Genomic DNA, 20,698 nt, shown 5'->3' on the forward strand with positions numbered 1-20,698 from the left:
CTCTAAATATATAGAACTACATATCCTTCCATTAATAGCAGAGCTACTGGCCATCCTCACTAGGTTGTGCTGGCTGTGGAATGATGGAAGTTACAACTCATTGGGTGAGATTGGTATTTCAAACACTAAGTGCCCTCAAGGAATGTAGATTATTATGGTCAGCATGTCACATTAATGCATTTGCTGGCTGGGGAATTCTGAGAGTTGAATTCCAGACATCTTCAAGTTGCCAAGGTTGAGAAACACTGTGATTAATGTTTCTTTATGCATGGTAGTATCTTTTTTAAAAAAATAATGTGTTTATTTTTTGGTCCAAAGAGGGAGTTCTGACTCTACGTGCAAAACCTCCACATGAAACCGAGTTTCTTGACTGCTTTCAGAAAATCAAGCTGGCACTAAATCTCCTGGTAAGAAGCAAAGGGTGTTGGATATAATTTTTTCTTGTCTCAACTAGATAGTTAATGGCATAGTTGCTTGTTTCATGCTGTTATTGGAAATCAACCGAATATTATGTTTGTATAATCAAAAAGTGGAGAAAGTAGTAAGCAACTTTCCAAAGTTGCAGAGAATAGGACAAGGTGATGTGCTGCAGCTGACACTTTAAAAAGTCTCAAACGCGAGCATTAGATTTTGTGTCATCTAATCCATTTCATAAGATGCATTGAGAATTACCCTCCGAGAGACACTATATGTACACTTACTACTGGAAAATGGGAGCTGGAGGCTGTGACAAGCAGTGAAAGGCAGTATTAAGGAAGATCCAAAAAAAATATCCATTCACAAAATATCAGCATATAGGACAAATACTCTTTTCCACTGGTAGATTAACTTGCATACATATTACATATCATATCATATAATGAAGTCATATAATGAATGGTTATCCTCAAACTGGTTATTCTCAGCATGTCCCTACCCCAGCCTTGTCAAACCCTGAGCTCTTAGATGTGTTAGATTACAATTCACATCATCCCCAGCCAAGTGTTTACTACTGGCAATGAGAATTCTATTTATTTGTTAGAATACTGTTCTGCATGTTTATTGTAAAAATCAAACCAAAGCAGGGAGGACAAAATACTTAACTATCCTGTTTAGTATTTGACTGTCATACAGAAGAAAAAATGTATCGATCCTTTCTAAGAATTTTCTCACAGTATGATGTTGTTGAGAAAAAAAAACAGAATAGGTTTGCCCTCCGCAACATTTTACTAAATATGTACTTAGGTAGAAACTGTACAAAACTGAATAATATGTGTGCAGTGTGCAAGATCATTACCCTTTTGGCAAATATTGCACTATTGGCAAATCACACAGTTAATATGTTAGTTCACTACCTGCACAAATTTTAAAGCAACCTTACCAAGTGTGTCATATAAGAGGTAGTGTGATATGGTGGTTCAGACATTGGTACATAACTTGTTAAGGCAGGTTCAAATTTATCTTCAGTTCTAGAAATTCTTTCTTCCTTAGCAAGCCCTGCCTGGTTAGGATGCTATGTGGGAAAAGAAGATGGGTGGAGTGCCTTGTAAAGTGTCTTGCACTCTTGGGGGAAATAATCCCAAGTAGATGGGTAGATAGACAAATGGATGAATGGATACAACATTTGATTTTTACTATGTTGTGCTATTTGTTTATTTATTAATCAAACATATAGGAAGTCCTCGGCTTAAACCACAATTAAGTTCAACATTTCTGTGGCTAAACAAGGCAGTTGTTAAATGAGTTTTGTCCTATTTCACAACCCTTCTTGCCCTTTCTTGTTAAGTGAATCACTACAGTTGTTAAGTTAGTAACAGAGTTGTAAAGTCAATCTGGCTTCCCCATTGACTTTACTTATCAGTGGGTGATCACATGACCCTGGGACACTTCAACCTTCATAAATATTGTTGCTAATTGCCAAGCATCTGAATTTTGATCACAGGACCATGTGGATGCTGCAATGGTTGTAAGTGTGAAAAATGGTCATGTCACTTTTTTCAATGCTGTTGTAACTTCTAACAGTCATTTGACAAATGGTTGTAAGTTGAAAACTACTTGTATATGGCCACCCATCTCACAAATGGGAGAAGTATCAAGGCTACACAAGCAGTTGCCAGACTGATTCTATCTATCTATTGAGTCCTGTGAAAATAGCAACAAGTAGCACATTCTTTCCAGTATAATGAATTGATCTGTCAGTCTCCCATATCAATATCAACGAACAAAGCAACTCATAGGGTTTCCTTTGCAGTTTAGCTCTTTCAGGTGCTACATTGCAGAAAATTCAAGCTTTGGGTACCCAATGGACTGCAATCAATGCAGTTGCAGTAAAGCAAACCTATTATACAATTTAAACAAGCTTTTGCTAATTAGACAATGTTTGACTAACAATACAACTGTATGTTCTTTAGAAACTTCAAAAGAACTCTTCTAGATTAAGTGGGATCAAGTTAATCTTAGTAATTCCTGCAATAGTTGATCTAATGCCAAGAAGAGGCCAACTGCCCACTTGATCATGGGAATAAGTTAGAGTCATAATACAGTACCTAATTTGACTTGTGCAAGAACCTGAATATATAATTTATGTTATTTTAGAAAGAAATAGTTTACACCATATGGGTTGAAATATAGTGGATATCTTCTTGGGCATTCCTTGGAGTTGCTAAATGTTTTTTCTGTTTGCATTTTATTTTTGAACAATTTTATAACATAGTTAAATATAAAATAGATTTAGATTTAACTTGTTTTTCTTCTCTTCTCAGGTTAAACTGAAAAAGCATATTCAGGATCCAAGTGCTACAGAATTAGTCCATTTCCTGTTTGGACCACTGGAAATGGTATAAATTACCTTCTTCCTTATTCAATAAATTTTAATCTAGCATTCCTCAGCTAATGGCATCCAAATATTTTGACTTCTGATTACCTGAATTCTAACCGTTGCATGTAATTTTGGGGAGTAGGTTTAAGAAGGGTAACTAAACCAGCAATAGGCATGTTTTTGGCACATATTACATTTTTCTAGCCTGTTTAAAGATTCATCTGCTCCAGATTAGGGATTGATTTACAGTATTCCAAAATAGTACCTAAGAGGTTGAAAGGCTCATGACAAGTTGAGAGGATTTACTTCAGTTTTCCCATAATATCTGAGAACGGAAATAGCAAGGCTATCATATCTAATGAGTCAACTTGTGTATTTATTTCTCTGGAGATGCACATGACTATTTTGTGCACCACCAAAAAATCAGAGAAAACAGAATTCTATTTCTTAAAAGAAAAATAAATCTGTGGTAGTTAGAGAGATTTTTGCAGTTTTTAAAAGATAGCTGTATTAGTCTTTTCCAGCAAAAGTAGGACTCTTACAATACAATACAAGACTCTTACAAGAGTTAGGATGGCCCAGTGGTCAAAATGCATTATTGCAGGCTAACTCTGCTCACTGCCAGCAGTTCGATCTTGACTGGCTCAAGGTTGATTCAGCCTCACAACCTTCTGAGATTGATAAAATGAAGACCCCAACTGTTGGGAGCAATATGCTGACTCTGTAAACTGCTTAGAGAGGGCTGGTAAGCACTGTGAAGCGGTTATATAAGTCTTAAGTCCTACCGTATTTTTTGGAGTATAAGACGCACCTTTTTCCCTCAGAAAAGAGGGTGAAAAATCTGGGGGCATCATATACACTGAATACAGCATTTTTGGCCTACTGAAACCCCGCCCCCTTTGCAAAATGGACGTGCAGAGGGTTTGGGAGGCTTGCATTGTATTCCCGAGGCTGGGGAGGGCAAAAAAGAGCAATAAATGGGTCATTTTGCCCCCCCCCAGCCCCCAGGAGCACTCTAAGAGCCTCCCAAAGCTCTGAAGGCCTTTTTTTTAACCTCTTCAAAATCATGGTGCATCTTTTACTCCGGTGCGTCTTATAACCCAAAAAATACGGTAAGTCTAAAAGCTATTGCTATCTGAAAGCATAACATGCATTGTTGCAAAACTTTTGGGGGTCACAATCCAGTCATAGCCATTCATTACTAACTGCAATGATGGAAAAAAATAACAGGACACGGTTGTCAAGCCCTGTAATAGGAAGGTAGTCTGTGGTAAATGCAAAATCTTGATAACTATACTGTACATGGAATTTCCCAGTCTCCTTTATAGTTAGTTCTTTTACTGTAGACTCCCTTTGAATGCCTGAAAAATGGCTTTGAATGGCTCGGATTTCTCTCCACCTAAGCTTAAGATGCCATTTATGGGATAAGCTATCAACTGACTCCCCCTCTATCTCTTTATGCACCCTTTCCATAATAGAACCATGTGACAATACAATCCCTTCTTTAATTATGCTCCAAGTATATAAGCAAAAGAGTTTGAGTTTTGATGGCAGAATACACCTTTGGATACTTGCTCCCCACTGTTCTTTGCAGACACACATGAACCCACTTCATCAAGCCCTTATACAAGAATAATAGCATTTAACATTCTTTGTAGTTAATTTTTTCAAACATTGATAAGCCTAACATTAGTCATTCCATAATTGAAACTTTTGATCTTGGGCTCTTGGCTGGTACAGAGGTGTACAGAAAATTAAACGACTATACTTGAGAATGATAAAATTGAATAAAATTGGAAGTGCACCTGAAATGTGTTATTATAGATTGACTTACAGCTTTACTTAAAAACTGAATCTCCCTCAACTGAATCTCTACCATTGCCGTCAATAGCAACATTCTTAACACAACACATTCTCTGGAGGAGCTAGATGGCACCAACCCATTCACTTGTGTAGCCTAGTGCATCTTGCACTCAGTTGTGTCTGTACTACAAATATGGACTTTAGGAAAGTAAATATGCTGTGAACATTACAGTACATAAAGTACATTAATTCCTATTTATCACCCAAGTACTATTTAAAACAATACCTTGGCATGCACCAACCTGGAAAGTTTGATTTCATGGCTAAGCTTTGATTTCCAGATATTTTCCTAATCCAGAAGTTTAAGTACATGTCGATTTACAACCATTTATTTCATGACTGTTCAAAGTTACGCCACTGAAAAAAGTGACATGACCATTTTACTGGCATTTATTTATGACAGTTGCAGTTTCCCAAAGTTACGTGATCCCCTTTTGCGACTTTCTGACAAGCCAAGTCAATGGGGGATCCGGGTTACTAATTTAACAACTGCAGTGATTCATTTAACAACTGTGGTCATCAAATGGGGCAAAATTCACTTGACAATTGTCTCGCGTAGCACTGGAAATGTTGGGCTCAATTGTGGTCATAAGTCAAGAACCACCTTAAAAAGCCTATAGATTGATACTGTACTTCCAAACGCTTTAGCCATAAAAGATTGTTGGAAATTCTCATTTGTGATTTCTTGTTTGTAATTCAGATTGTTAACACCTGTGGAGGCCCTGAATTTGCAAGGACTGTCATCAGTCCACTTCTTGCAAAGGATACTACAGATTTCCTGAAAGGGCATCTTACACCAAAGGAAATGGCGTTGTGGGAGTCCTTAGGAGAGACTTGGACAAAGTCAAGGTATGTAAATAAAGCAAAGCAGAAAAGGAACTCAAAAAAGGATTCTTCCAGACTAATTTTATGATCGAAAACAACAGCACATATAAACTATTAAAAATACAAACAGTAAAATGCAAAAAGAAACAAAAGTGTGGGGGGAAAAAACAAAGATTAACTTTGCCCTTCATCCCAGTAACTAAAGGCAATTTTAATAGTTTATCACCATCTCTAAATACATACTTTCTCTTCACTCCATTTGTCAATAGTTCTTTGTTAACAAAAGTAAGGGAAAACAGATACAACTATTTTTCTCTTTTAGCTCTGATTGAATAAGCTAATTTTGAAAAACTTCCCGGAATTTTTAAGAATCTCATTTTTAGGCCCTTCAAAAAGTCCCAGAGCTAGTTTTTTATTCATGTTGGGGCTGCAATTCTTTCAGAACTTTAACAGATTTCTTTTGTATATCCAATAAACAACAGCCACCCTTTTGTTTGATCCTGCCAGTAGAATCTTACAAGACCTTAATAGTGTTCTTTTGTATATGTAGTAAGAAAACATTATCAAAGTCCATTTCTTGGTTCAAAAGTTTTATATCTCCTTTAGGGAATATTTGTCAGTTTTCTTTATCAATTCCATTTGTATGCCATATCTTTCTCTATATCCTTCTTGTTTTTTAATCACAACTAACATCGGTCCCCCTTCAAAATAATTTCAAAATTATCTGTTGCAACCTGTTCTTATTCTCTACCATCATTACAACATGCTGTGTCCATCTTATCAAGTTTACCTATTTTATCAAAGTTTGACAGAGAAGTATTCCAATATTCAAAATATTCTGTGGACCCTTAATCCATTGTTAACTTTCTAAAATCTATTCTAAATACCCTTTTAATGCATAATTGAAAATTGTTTACATATTTATTTTTATTTATCTAATTTATATGGCCACCAATCTCACAAGCAACTTTGGGTTGCATACAACAAAACTAAAATCAAATTTATATTATCTTCCACTAAAGAGAAAGGGAGTCATCCGATGAATACAACTAAATCTTGCTGAGCCAAAGGGTCTTAATCATTCCTGTACAGTAATATATATACATGCATACAAAAAGTGATTAGGAAACGAGGCTCACTTAAGCTTAATGTCCACAGAAAGTTCCGTTATGAGGGTGACTTTGATGGAATCCTGACTCGTAGGTCTTGAACTCATAAACTGACTGCAAAACAATAGTTTCCATGGTCTACTCACAAGCAGTGGTTGTCTAGAATCATGTGGATAATCCCAACAATCTCTCCTTCCTCCAAAACCTTTGCCACCTGCATCCAGCCGTGATTCTCCATGCAAATATGGTCCTGTTACTAGTAGGAGATCAGATTGCCATGGTGCTCACACGAAGTCTCATGTCTTCCTTGGCTGAAGTTGGTAAAAGGCAAAATTCCCTAAAATGCTATCTGAACAGAAATAATGTAGACTGAAGGCAAGAATTTCCCCAATTTAAAAAGTGAGACCCTAAGCAATGAAGCACACATTAACATTTCTTACTCACTAGTGCTTCTCTTCATGAGTTTAAGACCATAAAGACCCCAAAAGCACTTGTGGCCAGGAAGTGGGATGTTTATCCATGTTGTGAGCAAAGGTTGTTTTGTCTCGCTTTGTAAGGTCATTGATGGCATTTATATGTGAGCAAAGCAATCAGAATGCCGGGGTTCCAAAAAGATGCTCAGCTTTGAGAACAAGTAATCTGAGATGGGAAAAGGCTGTGTATGTTCTTGCTCCCTAGAAAATAAACTTATTTTTAATATGTGTTCCAAGAGCTGAATGGCCAAGAGATGCCAACATCCCAAGATATATTCCAAAGTTTCACAACGGATGGGAGCCACCCCTGGAAATCTTTCGTGGGGTTCCATGGGAAATCGATATTGGCCATTTGCAAGAAGAGGTATTTTGTGGATCCCCTTCCCGTTTTCCTTCCTTCCTTCTTTCCTCCCTCCCTTCCTCCCTTCCATGTAGCTTTTTATTCAAATTGTGAGCCAAATATACTAGTATTGTTAAAGTAGATAACAAATCTATGAATTGTTCATTTTTAAAAAAAATTAGGTAGGTGAATTGAGTCAGGCATGTTGAACATTTTTGATACTTAGCTAATTTGCAGCAATCTAGCTAAGAACCCCCTAGTCTCACCCGTGTGATTTATTTGCATGTTCCAGAATCAAGCTGCATCCTTGTGTTCTCATGTCCTTGTTGTGTATAGCAGCTGAGCTGGTTTGTTTGTCACTCGCTAAACATACCAGAAAAAACAACACCTCTTTTTGTTTCCAGCAGTGAAATTCTCGAAACTTTATGAGTCTCTGTGTTCCTGCTGGTGGAAATCCTGCCTCATTTCACCTCTCAATGGCTAAGCTTCGGCTAACATAGCATTCTATTCTCCCACCCATAAAAGGGAAAGATAACTATTCTTCTTTATAATAACCACTTATATATATCTATATGTGACCAAATGCAAGTTACCTTGCTCATCATACCACTTTAAAAGGAAGTGTTGATTTGCATTGTTTTCATTCTGCAGACCTATGCAATAGTTCCAAGAACATAGCAGCCCAAGCAAGATACCAAGATGAAATTAACAAGAACTCTTTCAGTCCCCTCCCCTGTGAACTAACTGGGATGTAAAATCAATCTGCTTGGAGATATCTGACAGACAGATCTTTGACATAGTTGGGGGGAGGGGGAGTTACTGATTTTTTAAATGTGTGGAATGGGGGAGGGGATGAGATTTTAGTTACTCCAAAACTACTATCTTCCTCCATTTTGTCTCTATCCATAGGTAGTTCTTAGAACCTATCTCTTCCTCTCCCTTTTTAAATCAATACTGAAGCCTAAATCCATGGTTAGAAACTTCAGAGGGTCCAGCTAGTTGCAAACATGTAACTGGATTTCATACCACTTCATGAGATTATTCATACAATAGGAATAATAGTTTGGCAGCCAGGCAGGTTTTCCCTCTTACAAATACTCATATACTTGTGTATGATCTCCTGGAAACAGATATTAGTGAAAGTATCACTTTTCATATTTATAGAGATTCTCAGTCATCCAGGTTGTGGTTGCCCCAAAGGTGCTTTTTCAGGAGGCAACTAGACTTTCTTCTTTTTTCATTTTGCTTCTCATCCAAGAAGCTTCTTCGGCTCTGACAGGATAATATGAATCCCTCCATTCCTTCAGTCGGAGCTGAAGAAGCTTCTTGGATGAGAAGCGAAACATCTTCAAAGAAAAAACAATAAAGTCCAGTTGCCTTCTGAAAAAGCACCTTTGGGACACCTTTCATATTATGATTTTGATTGATAAAAATGCAAAACTTTCTTTGGATGTGCGCAAAATTAATAATATTCTGGTCTCTTCCTCTTCCTCCTCTCCTTGGAAGCTGTCATCATCCAATGGGTGTCCCAATCGCCACTTGAAGCCAATCCAGACTTCAGACCAAAAGCAAGGGGCGCATGCCATTGCTCAGCATGTTACTCAACATGTAAATAGGTATTTTCCTTTCTTTGTTTCATTTCTGGGATGAAAAAATGTGAGCAGCTGATATCATATCATTCTGGTGGTTCTGTCTTTTTAGAAATAACACAATTTTAGCTTGAGAGACCAAGATGGGAGCTGCATTCTTGCAATTGGATGACGCCAGGGCAAAAACTACTGTACACACAACTTAATATTTGATATAAATGAATTTAATGTGATTACCATACTCTTTGGGTATTGAATGTTTTTCTCTTTCTGCCATGTTAAATCATTCAATGGTAATCATGTTGGGACTCTATGAAGTCTGTGGCTAACATTTTGAGTGATTGCAGCCATCCTGGGACCTCAGATTGCACACCCCAGCTTTAGTGAGCATATTGTGGGGCTTAACTATGTAATTGTGAAAGGATGAAACAATTGCCCTCAATTGTTTTTTTTTCCCCTTTATCTTTTTAACTAAAGACATGAAAAACAAAACAAAAAGGATTACAGAGTTTTAGAAACTAGCAAAGAAACCAGAAAAAATAACAAAAATAGAAAGAGAAATGAGGAAGGAAAGAAAGAAAGAAAGAAAGAAAGAAGGAAGGAAGGAAGGAAGGAAGGAAGGAAGGAAGGAAGGAAGGAAGGAAGGAAGGAAACCCAGTATATGTGCGATCTTAAAAATCTTAAATAGGCTTAAATATCCATGATTAGCACTATATCTAAAATGACATTTCTACGGATGAAGAAAAATATTAAGAATAATCTTGTTGGTATAAATGAATATATGATGACCGATGTCCTTCACAGTAGGGTTCACGAGTGATTCAGAGTAATTCAGAGTATTTTTGAACAGATTTCAATGCCACTTATCCAATGAAAGCATTCTCCTAGTCTCCATCATTCTTTCCAGTAATTCATTCTGTTTACATCACCTTAAATGTCATTCTCCTTTTCCTGTTTGGGCATCTCTTGTTGGGAGCCACTTCTGGAAAATATTACCTTTTCTCCTGGTAAGATGATGTTCCTTGCCTTGGTTTCAAACGTCAGTCCATGAAAGCTAATATTTTCTCTTTTATCTATTTCAATGTAATACAAACAGGAAAACAGAATCCAGCTGCTATCTTCTAATTGTTAACTCTGTTATTTCATACATTTGTATGCTGCCAAATTTCATTCCAACTTTTGGGAGAATTGGGGTTGCAGTTATGATGTTAGAGGTCTGGCTTGCTTCCCTTAAGAAAAGTATTTTGTAATATGAAGTAAAACTACCTTGTTTCCACGAAAATAAGACAGGGTCTTATTTTCTTTTGACCCCCCCCAAAAAATAAGCACTTGGTCTTATTTTCGGGGTGGTCTTATTATTTTTGAGGTGCAGGAGGCAGCAAGCGTGGTCACCTCATGGATGTTGCTGTATTGCAATATTTTGGGGAAGGGCTTATTTTTGGGGGGGGGTTATTTTAGTGCATGCGCTCAAAAGCCCAATTGGGCTTATTATCTGGGGAGGACTTATTTTGGGGGAAACAGGGTATGTTCTGAAGAGTAATTGTTTTAATTACTTTTACAGGCAGACCTTATTATTACTTTATTTCGTTGATATAATGTATAGTTTAATTTTTTTTAAGGAATTGTAGCACATGAGCTAAAGAAAGCTGGAAAAATGTACTATTGTATCATTTAACTTCAATATGGTGTTTTAAATTAGGCCATGAGTTATTCTGACCAGTAATGAAGGCCTGTGATAATGCCATTATATCTTTCTTGCAAAAAATATCAGAAGGTATTAGCATTGTCTTCAACTAGCCAATTTTGTTAAAATTTGAATTAAATTCTGACTAGAGATTTGAGAATGAGGTGGCTGGATGGAGTAATCAAAGCAATAGGCGTGAGCTTAAATGTACTCCCGGGGTTGGTAGAGGATAGGAAGGCCTGAAGGAATATTGTCCATGGATCACTATGGGTCAGACACAACTTTGCAACTAATAACAACAGAGATTTGTTAATTAACAAACATGCTAATTAACATTTTTTTTGCCATAATAGACTAACCTGGCTCTCACCATACATTATCTTTCTTGCAGGAATTTTGAGGCACAGGGTATGGCTCAGTCAAGGAGATATGCCAAAATTCTTTATGATTTCACTGCTCGAAATGCAACTGAACTGTCAGTGCTGAAAGATGAAATTCTTGAGGTAAAAGAATGAATCCAAGATCCTTCCAAATAATTGGAAAAGGGAAGTGGGTGGTGGGCATGATCACATAAGCGTTGAATGGATCCTTCAATCCTCTACACACAATATTCCATATGAGATTTTTTTTTTAGGTAGGAGAGAGAAGGAAAGCTGCACTCTGCAGCACTAACCTTCTCCCAGGGAGAAGGCACCTATGGGAGGGTCTATGACAATTCTCCATGGCCAACTCACTGGGACAAGAGTTACGCTAATATCACAGAAATAGTGGAATGGAATCATTAAAGAAAGGATGCAAAAGGAAGGACAGAATGAAATGTGAATGGCAAAAATTAAAATCTTTTTTATTTTTTTGAAATAATTAAATAGAATTGTAAAATTGTCCTGCCCCGAGTTGTCCTGAAGTTGGTTGACCCATTCTACTATTAAGATTTTGAGTTCACTGCTCATTCTTAAAGCTGAATGGGCAGGAGGCACTGGACATTAGGGAAAGATGATTAAAAAGCAGATGGGATGGAAATTCGCTTATTTACTAGTAAAGTTTTTCTGTAAACTATTTGAAAGTGATAATACATTCTCAGGGGGAAAAAAACACATTCTCCATATATTTATAGAATAGAAATAACTATGTCAGAGGTGGGTTGCTCCCGGTTCAGCCGAACCGGTAGTGGTATTTAGGCTTAGGTCACAGAAACGGCAGCAACCCAGTCTGGCCATGCCCCCGAACCCGTTCCCTGGCCGACGCTGTCGTTACCGGCATGTTGTTTAGTAGTGCGCACGAGTGCACAGTAAATTGTTCTGCACATGCGCGAAGAACAATTAACATTGAACTGCGCATGCACACACAGTGCACGTCTGGCATACGTGTGAGCCAAGCAGGCAAGGGGGTGCAAAATGCACACAAAGCAACAACCCACCTCTGAACTATGTGCTCAAGAATGTAAAGAGTGACTTATTGGTTTAATTGTGCAAGGAATATACAGGTAGTCTTTGAATTACACCCAGAATTCCCATTACTAAGTAAGCGGGGTGCTAAGTGAATTGTGCCTGGTTTTACGATTATTATTTTTTTTGCTATGGTTGTTAAGTGCATAACTGCAGTTAAGTGAACCATATGGTTGTTAAGCAAATCCAGCCTTCCCCATTGTCAGAAGCCGGCTGGGAAGGTCACAAATGATGATCACATGATGCTGCAAACATCATAAATGCATGCTGATTGTCAAGGTTGTCACTGTGGGGATCCTACAATGGTTGTAAGTGTAAGGACATAATCCTAAAACAGTTTTTTCGGTGCCATTGCAACTTCAAACAGACACTAATGAATGGTTGTTAAATTAAGGACTCCCTGTAAAGTAAAAATTCCAGCAGGAGATGTTTAAACAAACCATAGAACATAATCTTTTCTAGCAGGTAAATTGTTTTTTTATGCACAGGTGTTGGAAGATAACAAACAGTGGTGGAAGCTGAGGAACCGAAGTGGACAGGCTGGTTATGTTCCATATAATATTTTAGATCTGGTGACTCTGGAGGATTTTGCAGCAATGGAGCAGGTCTGATTTAGTTCTTAAATTAGATATCGTAATTCTTTAAATTAAACATACAATTGCATAGGTTACTTTGATAAATATGCTTCCCTAAATGATTCTGGCTATTAATTTTTCTTAACTATAAGGAAATCATATTTTAATCACACACACACACAGAGCTTTATAATTCTCTTTCTTTAATAATTCTCTTTCTTTATTAAAACAGCAGTGGAAATTGCAAAGATATGTATCTTCCTCCCTTTCTCCTCAAAGCAATTCTGTGAGGTAGGGTAGACGAAAATACTCATTAACCCTAAATTGACCTTCTAACCTTCAAGTTTGAATGAAGATTTAAACGCAATCTTCTAATTGTACCACATTATATTTCATTAGGTAGCTATGTGCCAACATATCTGATTCAATTCCTGATGAATGTATGAACAGTCACTTCCATATTCTTTACAAAAGTAGTTTTAAAGGATAAAATTTTCCTAAAGAATTAGGATGCAACCTGGGCCCAAAAATCATGAGTTTTGTTCAATAATGATGCAGGCTATTAATTCATTAAATACCGTATATACTCGAGTATAGGCCGACCCGAATATAAGCCGAGGCACCTAATTTTACCACAAAAAACTGGAAAAGTTATTGACTCGAGTATAAGCCTAGGGTGGGAAATGCAGCAGCTACCGGTAAATTTCAAAAATAAAAATAGATACCAATAATGTTTTTGAATATTTATTTCAAAGAAAAACAGTAAACTAGCGGTGTATTCAATGAAATACTTCACTCACCTCATGATGCTGATGTCCCGCTGTGATGATGATGTCCCGTGCAGCCGCGGGAGCGATGTCCCGCCTCCTATGACACACGGCACAGTGATTCCTATCATTGGATCACTGTACCAGAGGAGGTGGGACATCGCTATGTGGCTGCTTGCCATAACAAGGAGGAGGTGGGACATCGTTGCAGAGCGGCAGGAGGGGGAGGAAGGGGAATCATAAGACAGCCCTGCATTACATTAGAACGTGAGGAGGGGGATGGTGCGGTGCGCGCTGCGTGGCAAACTGACACAGAGGGAGGGGAAACTCACAGGGGCGCCGGGCCATTCACGAGCCTCACCCAGCGGCATGGCCCCGCCCCTTTTTCTCCTCCATTTCGGGCAAATTTTTCACTGACTCGAGTATAAGCCGAGTCGGCTTTTTTCAGCCCAAAAAGGGGGCTGAAAAACTAGGCTTATACTTGAGTATATACAGTAAATGAATTATATTTATATAGCCACCCGCTTCACAAATACTGAAAGAAGTATTCATTTCTGTGGAGGGCTTTAATGATACATTTCCACAGAGAATCAAAGTCTCTGTTCTGTTATTCACAGAGATATCTGCCTATATAGATAGATATTATTATCCATTAAAATGTTCCAGCATGTCAGAATCTCAGCCAAATGCCAGTAAAAGCAGATTTCCTAAGCAGCTGAAGGTTGAAATTATTTCTAATAAAATCAGAACAATGATAGGAATTTTATAACTGGACAAAACAATATTTATTTTATTTTATTTCATGAAGCATGAATTAGATAACAGATATAAGTATAGACATGATTATGAATACATGAAATCAACATGAATACAAGGGAATAGTAGGATAGGGACGGTAGGCACGCTGATGCACTTATGCACGCCCCTTAAAGACCTCTTAGGAATGGGGTGAGGTCAACAGTAGACAGTCTAAGGTTAAAGTTTTGGGGGTTTGGGGAAGAAACCACAGTCAGGTAGTGCATTCCAGGCATTGACCACTCTGTTACTGAAGACATATTTTCTGCAATCAAGTTTGGAGCGTTAATTCATGTAATTGATCAATTACAATCGATTGTAATCAAGGATTTACATCAGTTAAATGGTTATACATTCTTATCAAGCAATAAGGAATAATAAGGATAATAGAAATACGATTTTACATTGAATAAACACAAAAACAATCATTGGACATTTTGTAGAGTAATCAGAAATACCGAGACTTGAGTCCACGAGCATCTGTATCTTCCAGCCCATCCCATAAGTTACCTCCTGGCTATGCTGGCGAGAAATGGGGAAGTGAAATGGCAGCCCACAGTTCTTCAGAAGCCAAAGGACGTAAGTACCCATGCAATCTGAAACCCATTTTGTACGACCTTTCTTGCCACAGTTCTTTAAGTGAATCACTGCAGTTGTTAAGTCAATATCATGGTTGCTAAATGAATCTGGCTCCCCACTGACTTTGCTGATTAGAAAGTCCCAAAAGGTGATCATGTGCCCCCGAGACAATGAAACCGACATAAATACATACAAGTTGCCCACAGTCCAAATTTTGATCAAATGACCCTGGCGATGCTACAATGATCATAATAGCAAAAAGAATAGCACTTAGGTTTATATACCGCTTCACAGGGCTTTTACAGCCCTCTCTAAGCAGTTTACAGAGTCAGCATATTGACCCCAGAAATCTGAGTCCTCCTTTTACCCACCTCGCAAGGATGGAAGGCTGAGTGACCCTTGAGCCTGGTGAGATTTGAAGTGCCAAATTGCAGGGAACCGGCAGGTAGCAGAAGTAGCCTGCAGTACTGCCCTCTAACCACTGCACCACCATAGAGTGAAAAACAGTCATAGGTCTTTCAGTGCCGTTGTAACCTTGAGTAGTTACTAACGAATGGTTATAAATCGAAGACTACCTGTAGCTAGAAACGGACATCTTTAAACATGCTTTTATATGTAGTTCAAATATAATCAAATAATTGATGAAGAGACTTTCTGCAACAAAAAATGTTTTAAAAGATTGATAGGCCTGAAGTCTCTTCTGAACTTGCATAATTTTTCCTCGATTTCTTTTTTTAGAATTGATCCATCACATGGACGAGGTCAATGATGAACTGCTGAAAAAGATCACAAATATCAAAATCCAGCAACCTCAAAGGAATTTTAGAGTAGAGAAGACACAGCAAGTTCACGTGCCCTTAACCTTTGAATCCAATGCTATGGAAGTCAGAGTTTGGCTGGAAGCAAATTCATTCAACAAAGGGTAAGCAGCTCTTCTCCTGTTTCTTTGTCTTCCCAGATCTTTTCTTTTTTTTTATTTCTTGCAGTTTTCCCTTCCCTTCCTTACAATTGCTAAGGATAATGGAAGTAAGTCTACTGCATCTATAGTGCAACACATTCATTTTTGTTTCAGATAATGTGAAGTTGTTGGGATAGCAGGATTTAAAAAAAAGGTTTCTAACAATAAGGTTTCTTGCAGAATAGGGAACAGGAGAAAATGCACAAAAACATCCTTGTGTTCCATATTATACATCCCTCAAATCTTTGTTAACTTTTGAATTTAAAAGATCAAAATTTAAATATCGTCTGCATTTATTTTTAACAGGGTCAGTTTAATGCCATAGCAATGAGCAAGCATCCTCTCAGATTCTTTAAAATCAAGAGGGGGGGGAGGAAAAGGGGGGGAGGGAATCCCCTAAATCATGATGGTTTGCCACAAGGTACAAGATTACACTTAGCATCATCCTGGGATGATGAAACTCTGATTGAGTCCCCAATAAATCTCAGCTATTAGTAAGATCTTGCCTTCAAGTGATACAGGAATATACTTGGATGGAAACAGTACAGAAATGAAGCCTTTCTCTACTTTATTCCCTTAGCCTGTTATGTCCAGAAAATAGGAAAGTTTGCACACGTGCTGATCTGACCTTTTACTGTAGTTGGTGCTAATAATGATATTGCAGAACTGGATTTCGGATCTGCTCTTCTCATGGAGCAGCTTGGCTGTCTTTGTTTCTAATTCAGAGGAAGTACATTTCATTTGTACACACTAGGCAAAAGTTACACTTAATGCAGCGCAGAGCTACCCACAGATCTTTTAAAATATGTCTTGATGCAACAGTGATATAGATTTGAAAATTACCATATTGAACACAAAATTGTTGTGTATGGCAGCTACCGTAGTTGAATGCTTCTCAAAGATGAGGAAATGGATGTGTAGTGGATGGGTACTATTAAAAAGAATGTTTGCGAAAAGAAGTGACAATAGCTGTGCATAAGTGTATGTTTCTGCTTTTTTATATGACAGTGAACTTTGGATATGTCACAAGAAATATAAAAATAAGTTGAATGTGGTGAGATGGAATGTGTGTGGGTTAAAACAAGTGATGGGCTCAAGAGTATATGGAGTTTAATGAATGTGGATAGAATACAAAATTAATGATTGGCATGAAGTAAGTACATGGTGATTTGATCTAGGTTCAAATTATGAAGCCAATACAGTATATGAAGGAAGAGTAATTGGATTGAGAGGAAGAGGAAGGCTGAGAAAGTTGATGTGATGCTGAAAGAGTTGAGAAATGTTAAAAAAATGAAAAGCAGTGCAGGAAGCCTGTAGTAGGTTTGTAAGGACTGGATGATAAAGAGAAGTATGGTGAAGGGTGTTAGTGTAATTTTAATTGTGTTTCCTTTTGTTTTCTTTTTTTAATCTCATGACTTTTTCTGAAGTGCTTGCTAGTTCTTACTCTTTTTCTGTGCTTTGTATAATATTACTTACCCTCAAAGGGACTAGCACATATACATCAATCAGGGCTTAAAGATTGCCCTCATGAGAAAGATGTTAAGGAATAATTGTAGAGAGACATCTGCAGATGCAAATCAAGTTTTTTCTAGAAAACAAACTGCGTTACTCCTGGACACATGTGTTACCATCTTCTTCAGTTTCAAGGGAACTTTCTTCTGTAAAGGGCGTTATATAAATATACTTTCGATTTAGAACAGCCAAAATAATCTCTATTTACAATTGTATGTTCTACTGATTAGTGCAGGATTTCCAGCAAATCATAATGTAAAAAACTACAGATCACTAAGAGATAGTTATATTCTATTCTAGCTAAAAAGGAGAGACACCGCCTTTGCATATCAGGATTAAAGTTTACATAACTATGACAGCGATGAAACTAGCCTTTGAATAGTTTGCCCACTACTTATGTATGCCAGTAGAGGATCTTTTACACTTGCTCAGAATGGCACAGGAGGAAGAGGCAAAAACATCCCAGTCTGAAAGAGGTTTAAAAAATGTATTACCGTAGTTTAGTTTTAGTTTAGTTCAGTTTATTTTTAAGAAACTGGTCCACGTTTCAAATTTCTTATACTTCATGAAGACTGAATGCAGACCCTTCTCAGAGACGAGATCATGGCATCCTTTTAGAAACCTTTGGAGCAGATGTCAAGGATATAGAATTAACAATCTTCCATAAATTTAGGACAAACTATTTGGCCTATGAAAAGTGTTGAATGTCTGGAGTCTTGTACATCTTTAAATAGTGCTTTTCCCCCCCTTAACATGTTTTTTTAGAACCGTGGACCATCTTGGTATACTGACAGGAGCACAGCTTTTCTCCTTGAACAAAGAAGAATTGAAAAAAGTATGCGGAGAAGAAGGTGCCCGGGTATTTAGCAAAATCACAGTACAAAGGGCTATCCTAGAGGTAAAGTTCCTAAAATAGCAAGCTTTTGATGATCATATCCATTATTTAAAGAATAGGCAGTAACATTGCTAGTGCTGTCCACAATCTTTTAAGGCTGTTAATACTTTGAGGGCAATCTCAAAATCCTGGGAAGATGCTGATGCTTTTAAGCGTTGCACATAACTAGCAGACTTTATTCCTGTGCTAATAAGGTAGTTCAGTGGTTCTCAACTTGTGGGTTCACAATGTCATCACAGGGGATCTGAGAAGGCTTGAAGAAATGCTATGATTTAAATCCTGAGTTAAGTCCATGGCCACAAAGGGTATTTAAAGGGGGTCTGTGGTGGAAAAAAAAGTGGAGACCCATTGAGGTACTTTATGATTCATCTACTTTATAGCAGAATTTAACTTGTAACGTTTAAGAATTGCATGTATCTTACAAATAAAATGCATTTTATAGGGTTAATAAAAGTAATTTACCAATAATCCCTTCAATTTATTCCTCCTTTTTTTAACTTTATGCCTTTTGTTTATGCCACTTTGAAAGCAGCTCTGGTCCTTCGTGATCCTACGATCTCAACAATGTCCAATAGCAAAGTCAATTAATTCCAGCTCAGTCATTTTCTCCAAATTAATCATTACATACCACTATTCCTGGAAAATTAATGGTTTTAACATTAATCAGATGAGAGTTTTTGGATATCTAAGTATCTCCTTCCAAGCCTTGATAATCTGGAACAAAGAAGGGTTAACCTGCCTCCAGCCCCAAAAGTTTTCAAATACCATCCTCCATTTTGCCAATTATAAAAATAATAAGCATGTCTAGTGCCATTAAACGTTTTAGCACAAAGATCATTAATCACCTACTATATAATGCATGGTAAAATAATCCAATTCAAATTTTTAAGGGCTTTGCTTCAAGTAACTGATTGTTTTATCTTACTCCCTGTTGAGATTAGAATTTAAGCCAATTTCTTTGGAGACCAAATAAAATCACGGGTTGAAGTATTAGACCAGCTTACCCTTCTTTGATAGTACCAGAGTCTCTCTGATTTTTCAGGATAATTACATCGTCACATGAAAGGCAGGAATTTCAGTCTATCGGCTCTTTATTGACTTTGACTGAATCTTAGCTGAAATTGAACAGTGTCATTTTATAGCAGGGGTGTCAAACTCAAGACCCACAGGCTTAGATCTGGCCTGTGGGGCCACCCTAGAAACAGCAACGGATCAGCCCGCAGTACCTCTGCCAGCGAAAATGGAGTTCAGGAGGGCCTTGTGTGGCCCTCCCAAGCTCTGTTTTCGTTGCAAGAGGCCGTCGCAGCCAAAAATGAAGCTTGCGAGGGCTGTACATAGCCCTCCGGAGCTCCATTTTCGCTGGCAGAGGGTTGCAGGAGGCTGTCACAGCCGAAAACAGAGCTTGGGAGCCTGTTTTCACTGGCAGAGTGCTCGGGCCACCACAGGCACCCCTGACACAAGTGACATTGAGCTGGTCATGCCCATCCCAACCTCCTGAGGTCAAACACAACCTCGATGCAACCCTCAATGAAATCAAGTTCAACACCCCTGTTTTACAGGATTAAACCAATCTTGCAACAATGTATATTGCAGGCTTGTATCAGTTTCTGCCCTCTTACACTAAAAAGATTAGCAAATATTCTTTGCTTGACCCACAAAAGATCCCTTAACTCTGCCTAAAATTGCCACCTTCCTATAAGGAAAAAGACTACATAATATTTCTCTGCAAAAATAACTTTGTCCAAGTTCATTAGAAGAAACAATTTTATATATATCCCCTTGCAATTCCCTTTTATATGACATATTGCTGAATTAATAGCAACTCTCTTAACTACAATCATGCCTAACCAAAGGGGGAAATGATTTTCCTCATCTTAGCTGATAGATTACAAAATGCCTCCAGATGGGCTGCTAAATTTGTTGCAGTAGTTATTTCTGCTATTTAGTTGTCTAGTAAGCCTGATAATTTATTTTCTCTCCAAGAATATTTGCATTTTATGTCTATTTTAAATCTCATCCGTTAACTTTCTATATGTGCACTTCATATGTTCATATGTTCATATGTTTTTGACATATAATGTAAAATCAATTAAAAAAATATTTCTTTTTCTGTAGTAAAACTGCAGATCTAACTTTAAAGTAATAAAGTAATAATATGGCTTGCACCTTTTTAGCTCGCCTTCAAAGGATCCACCGGGATATTATATGTCTGTATATTTCTGAACAAATGCTCATCTTGAATCAAAGTTTTGCAGTGGTGGGCTACAATGTTCATTTCATTTTTGCAGGAAGAGGAGTAAGGAGATTTCTATTCAGGACATAGTTTAAATCTCTGGCAAGTCAGACCAATAATTAAACAATAATTCTTTGTTTAAAATGATGAGATTGATGGAAGAGAAGGCAATTGCAGGTCATCTCAAATTACTTCTGAGAAATCGGAGAGAAGAAACCATAGCAGTGAACTCACTGCTAAATGAGAAAATGCTAAATTA

General features: G+C 37.6%; 1 protein-coding gene across 1 annotated transcript in view; it reads left to right on the forward strand.

The window, feature by feature from the left end:
* Positions 1-20,698, forward strand: part of EPS8L2 (EPS8 signaling adaptor L2) — a 103,298-nt gene that overhangs the window by 81,855 nt on the left and 745 nt on the right. The window contains exons 11-20 of the mRNA XM_087716218.1: positions 319-407; positions 2,742-2,816; positions 5,361-5,509; positions 7,305-7,431; positions 8,914-9,023; positions 11,072-11,183; positions 12,614-12,730; positions 14,706-14,841; positions 15,580-15,763; positions 18,077-18,209. Coding sequence (XP_087572344.1) covers positions 319-407; positions 2,742-2,816; positions 5,361-5,509; positions 7,305-7,431; positions 8,914-9,023; positions 11,072-11,183; positions 12,614-12,730; positions 14,706-14,841; positions 15,580-15,763; positions 18,077-18,209 — 1,232 coding nt within the window. The remainder of the gene's footprint in view (positions 1-318; positions 408-2,741; positions 2,817-5,360; positions 5,510-7,304; positions 7,432-8,913; positions 9,024-11,071; positions 11,184-12,613; positions 12,731-14,705; positions 14,842-15,579; positions 15,764-18,076; positions 18,210-20,698) is intronic.

Source organism: Thamnophis sirtalis, unplaced genomic scaffold (genome assembly GCF_051295495.1).
Source record: "Thamnophis sirtalis isolate CommonGarterSnake01/CBP01778 unplaced genomic scaffold, rThaSir2_p1.2 scaffold_1, whole genome shotgun sequence".
In the NCBI taxonomy this organism is placed as follows: domain Eukaryota; kingdom Metazoa; phylum Chordata; class Lepidosauria; order Squamata; family Natricidae; genus Thamnophis; species Thamnophis sirtalis.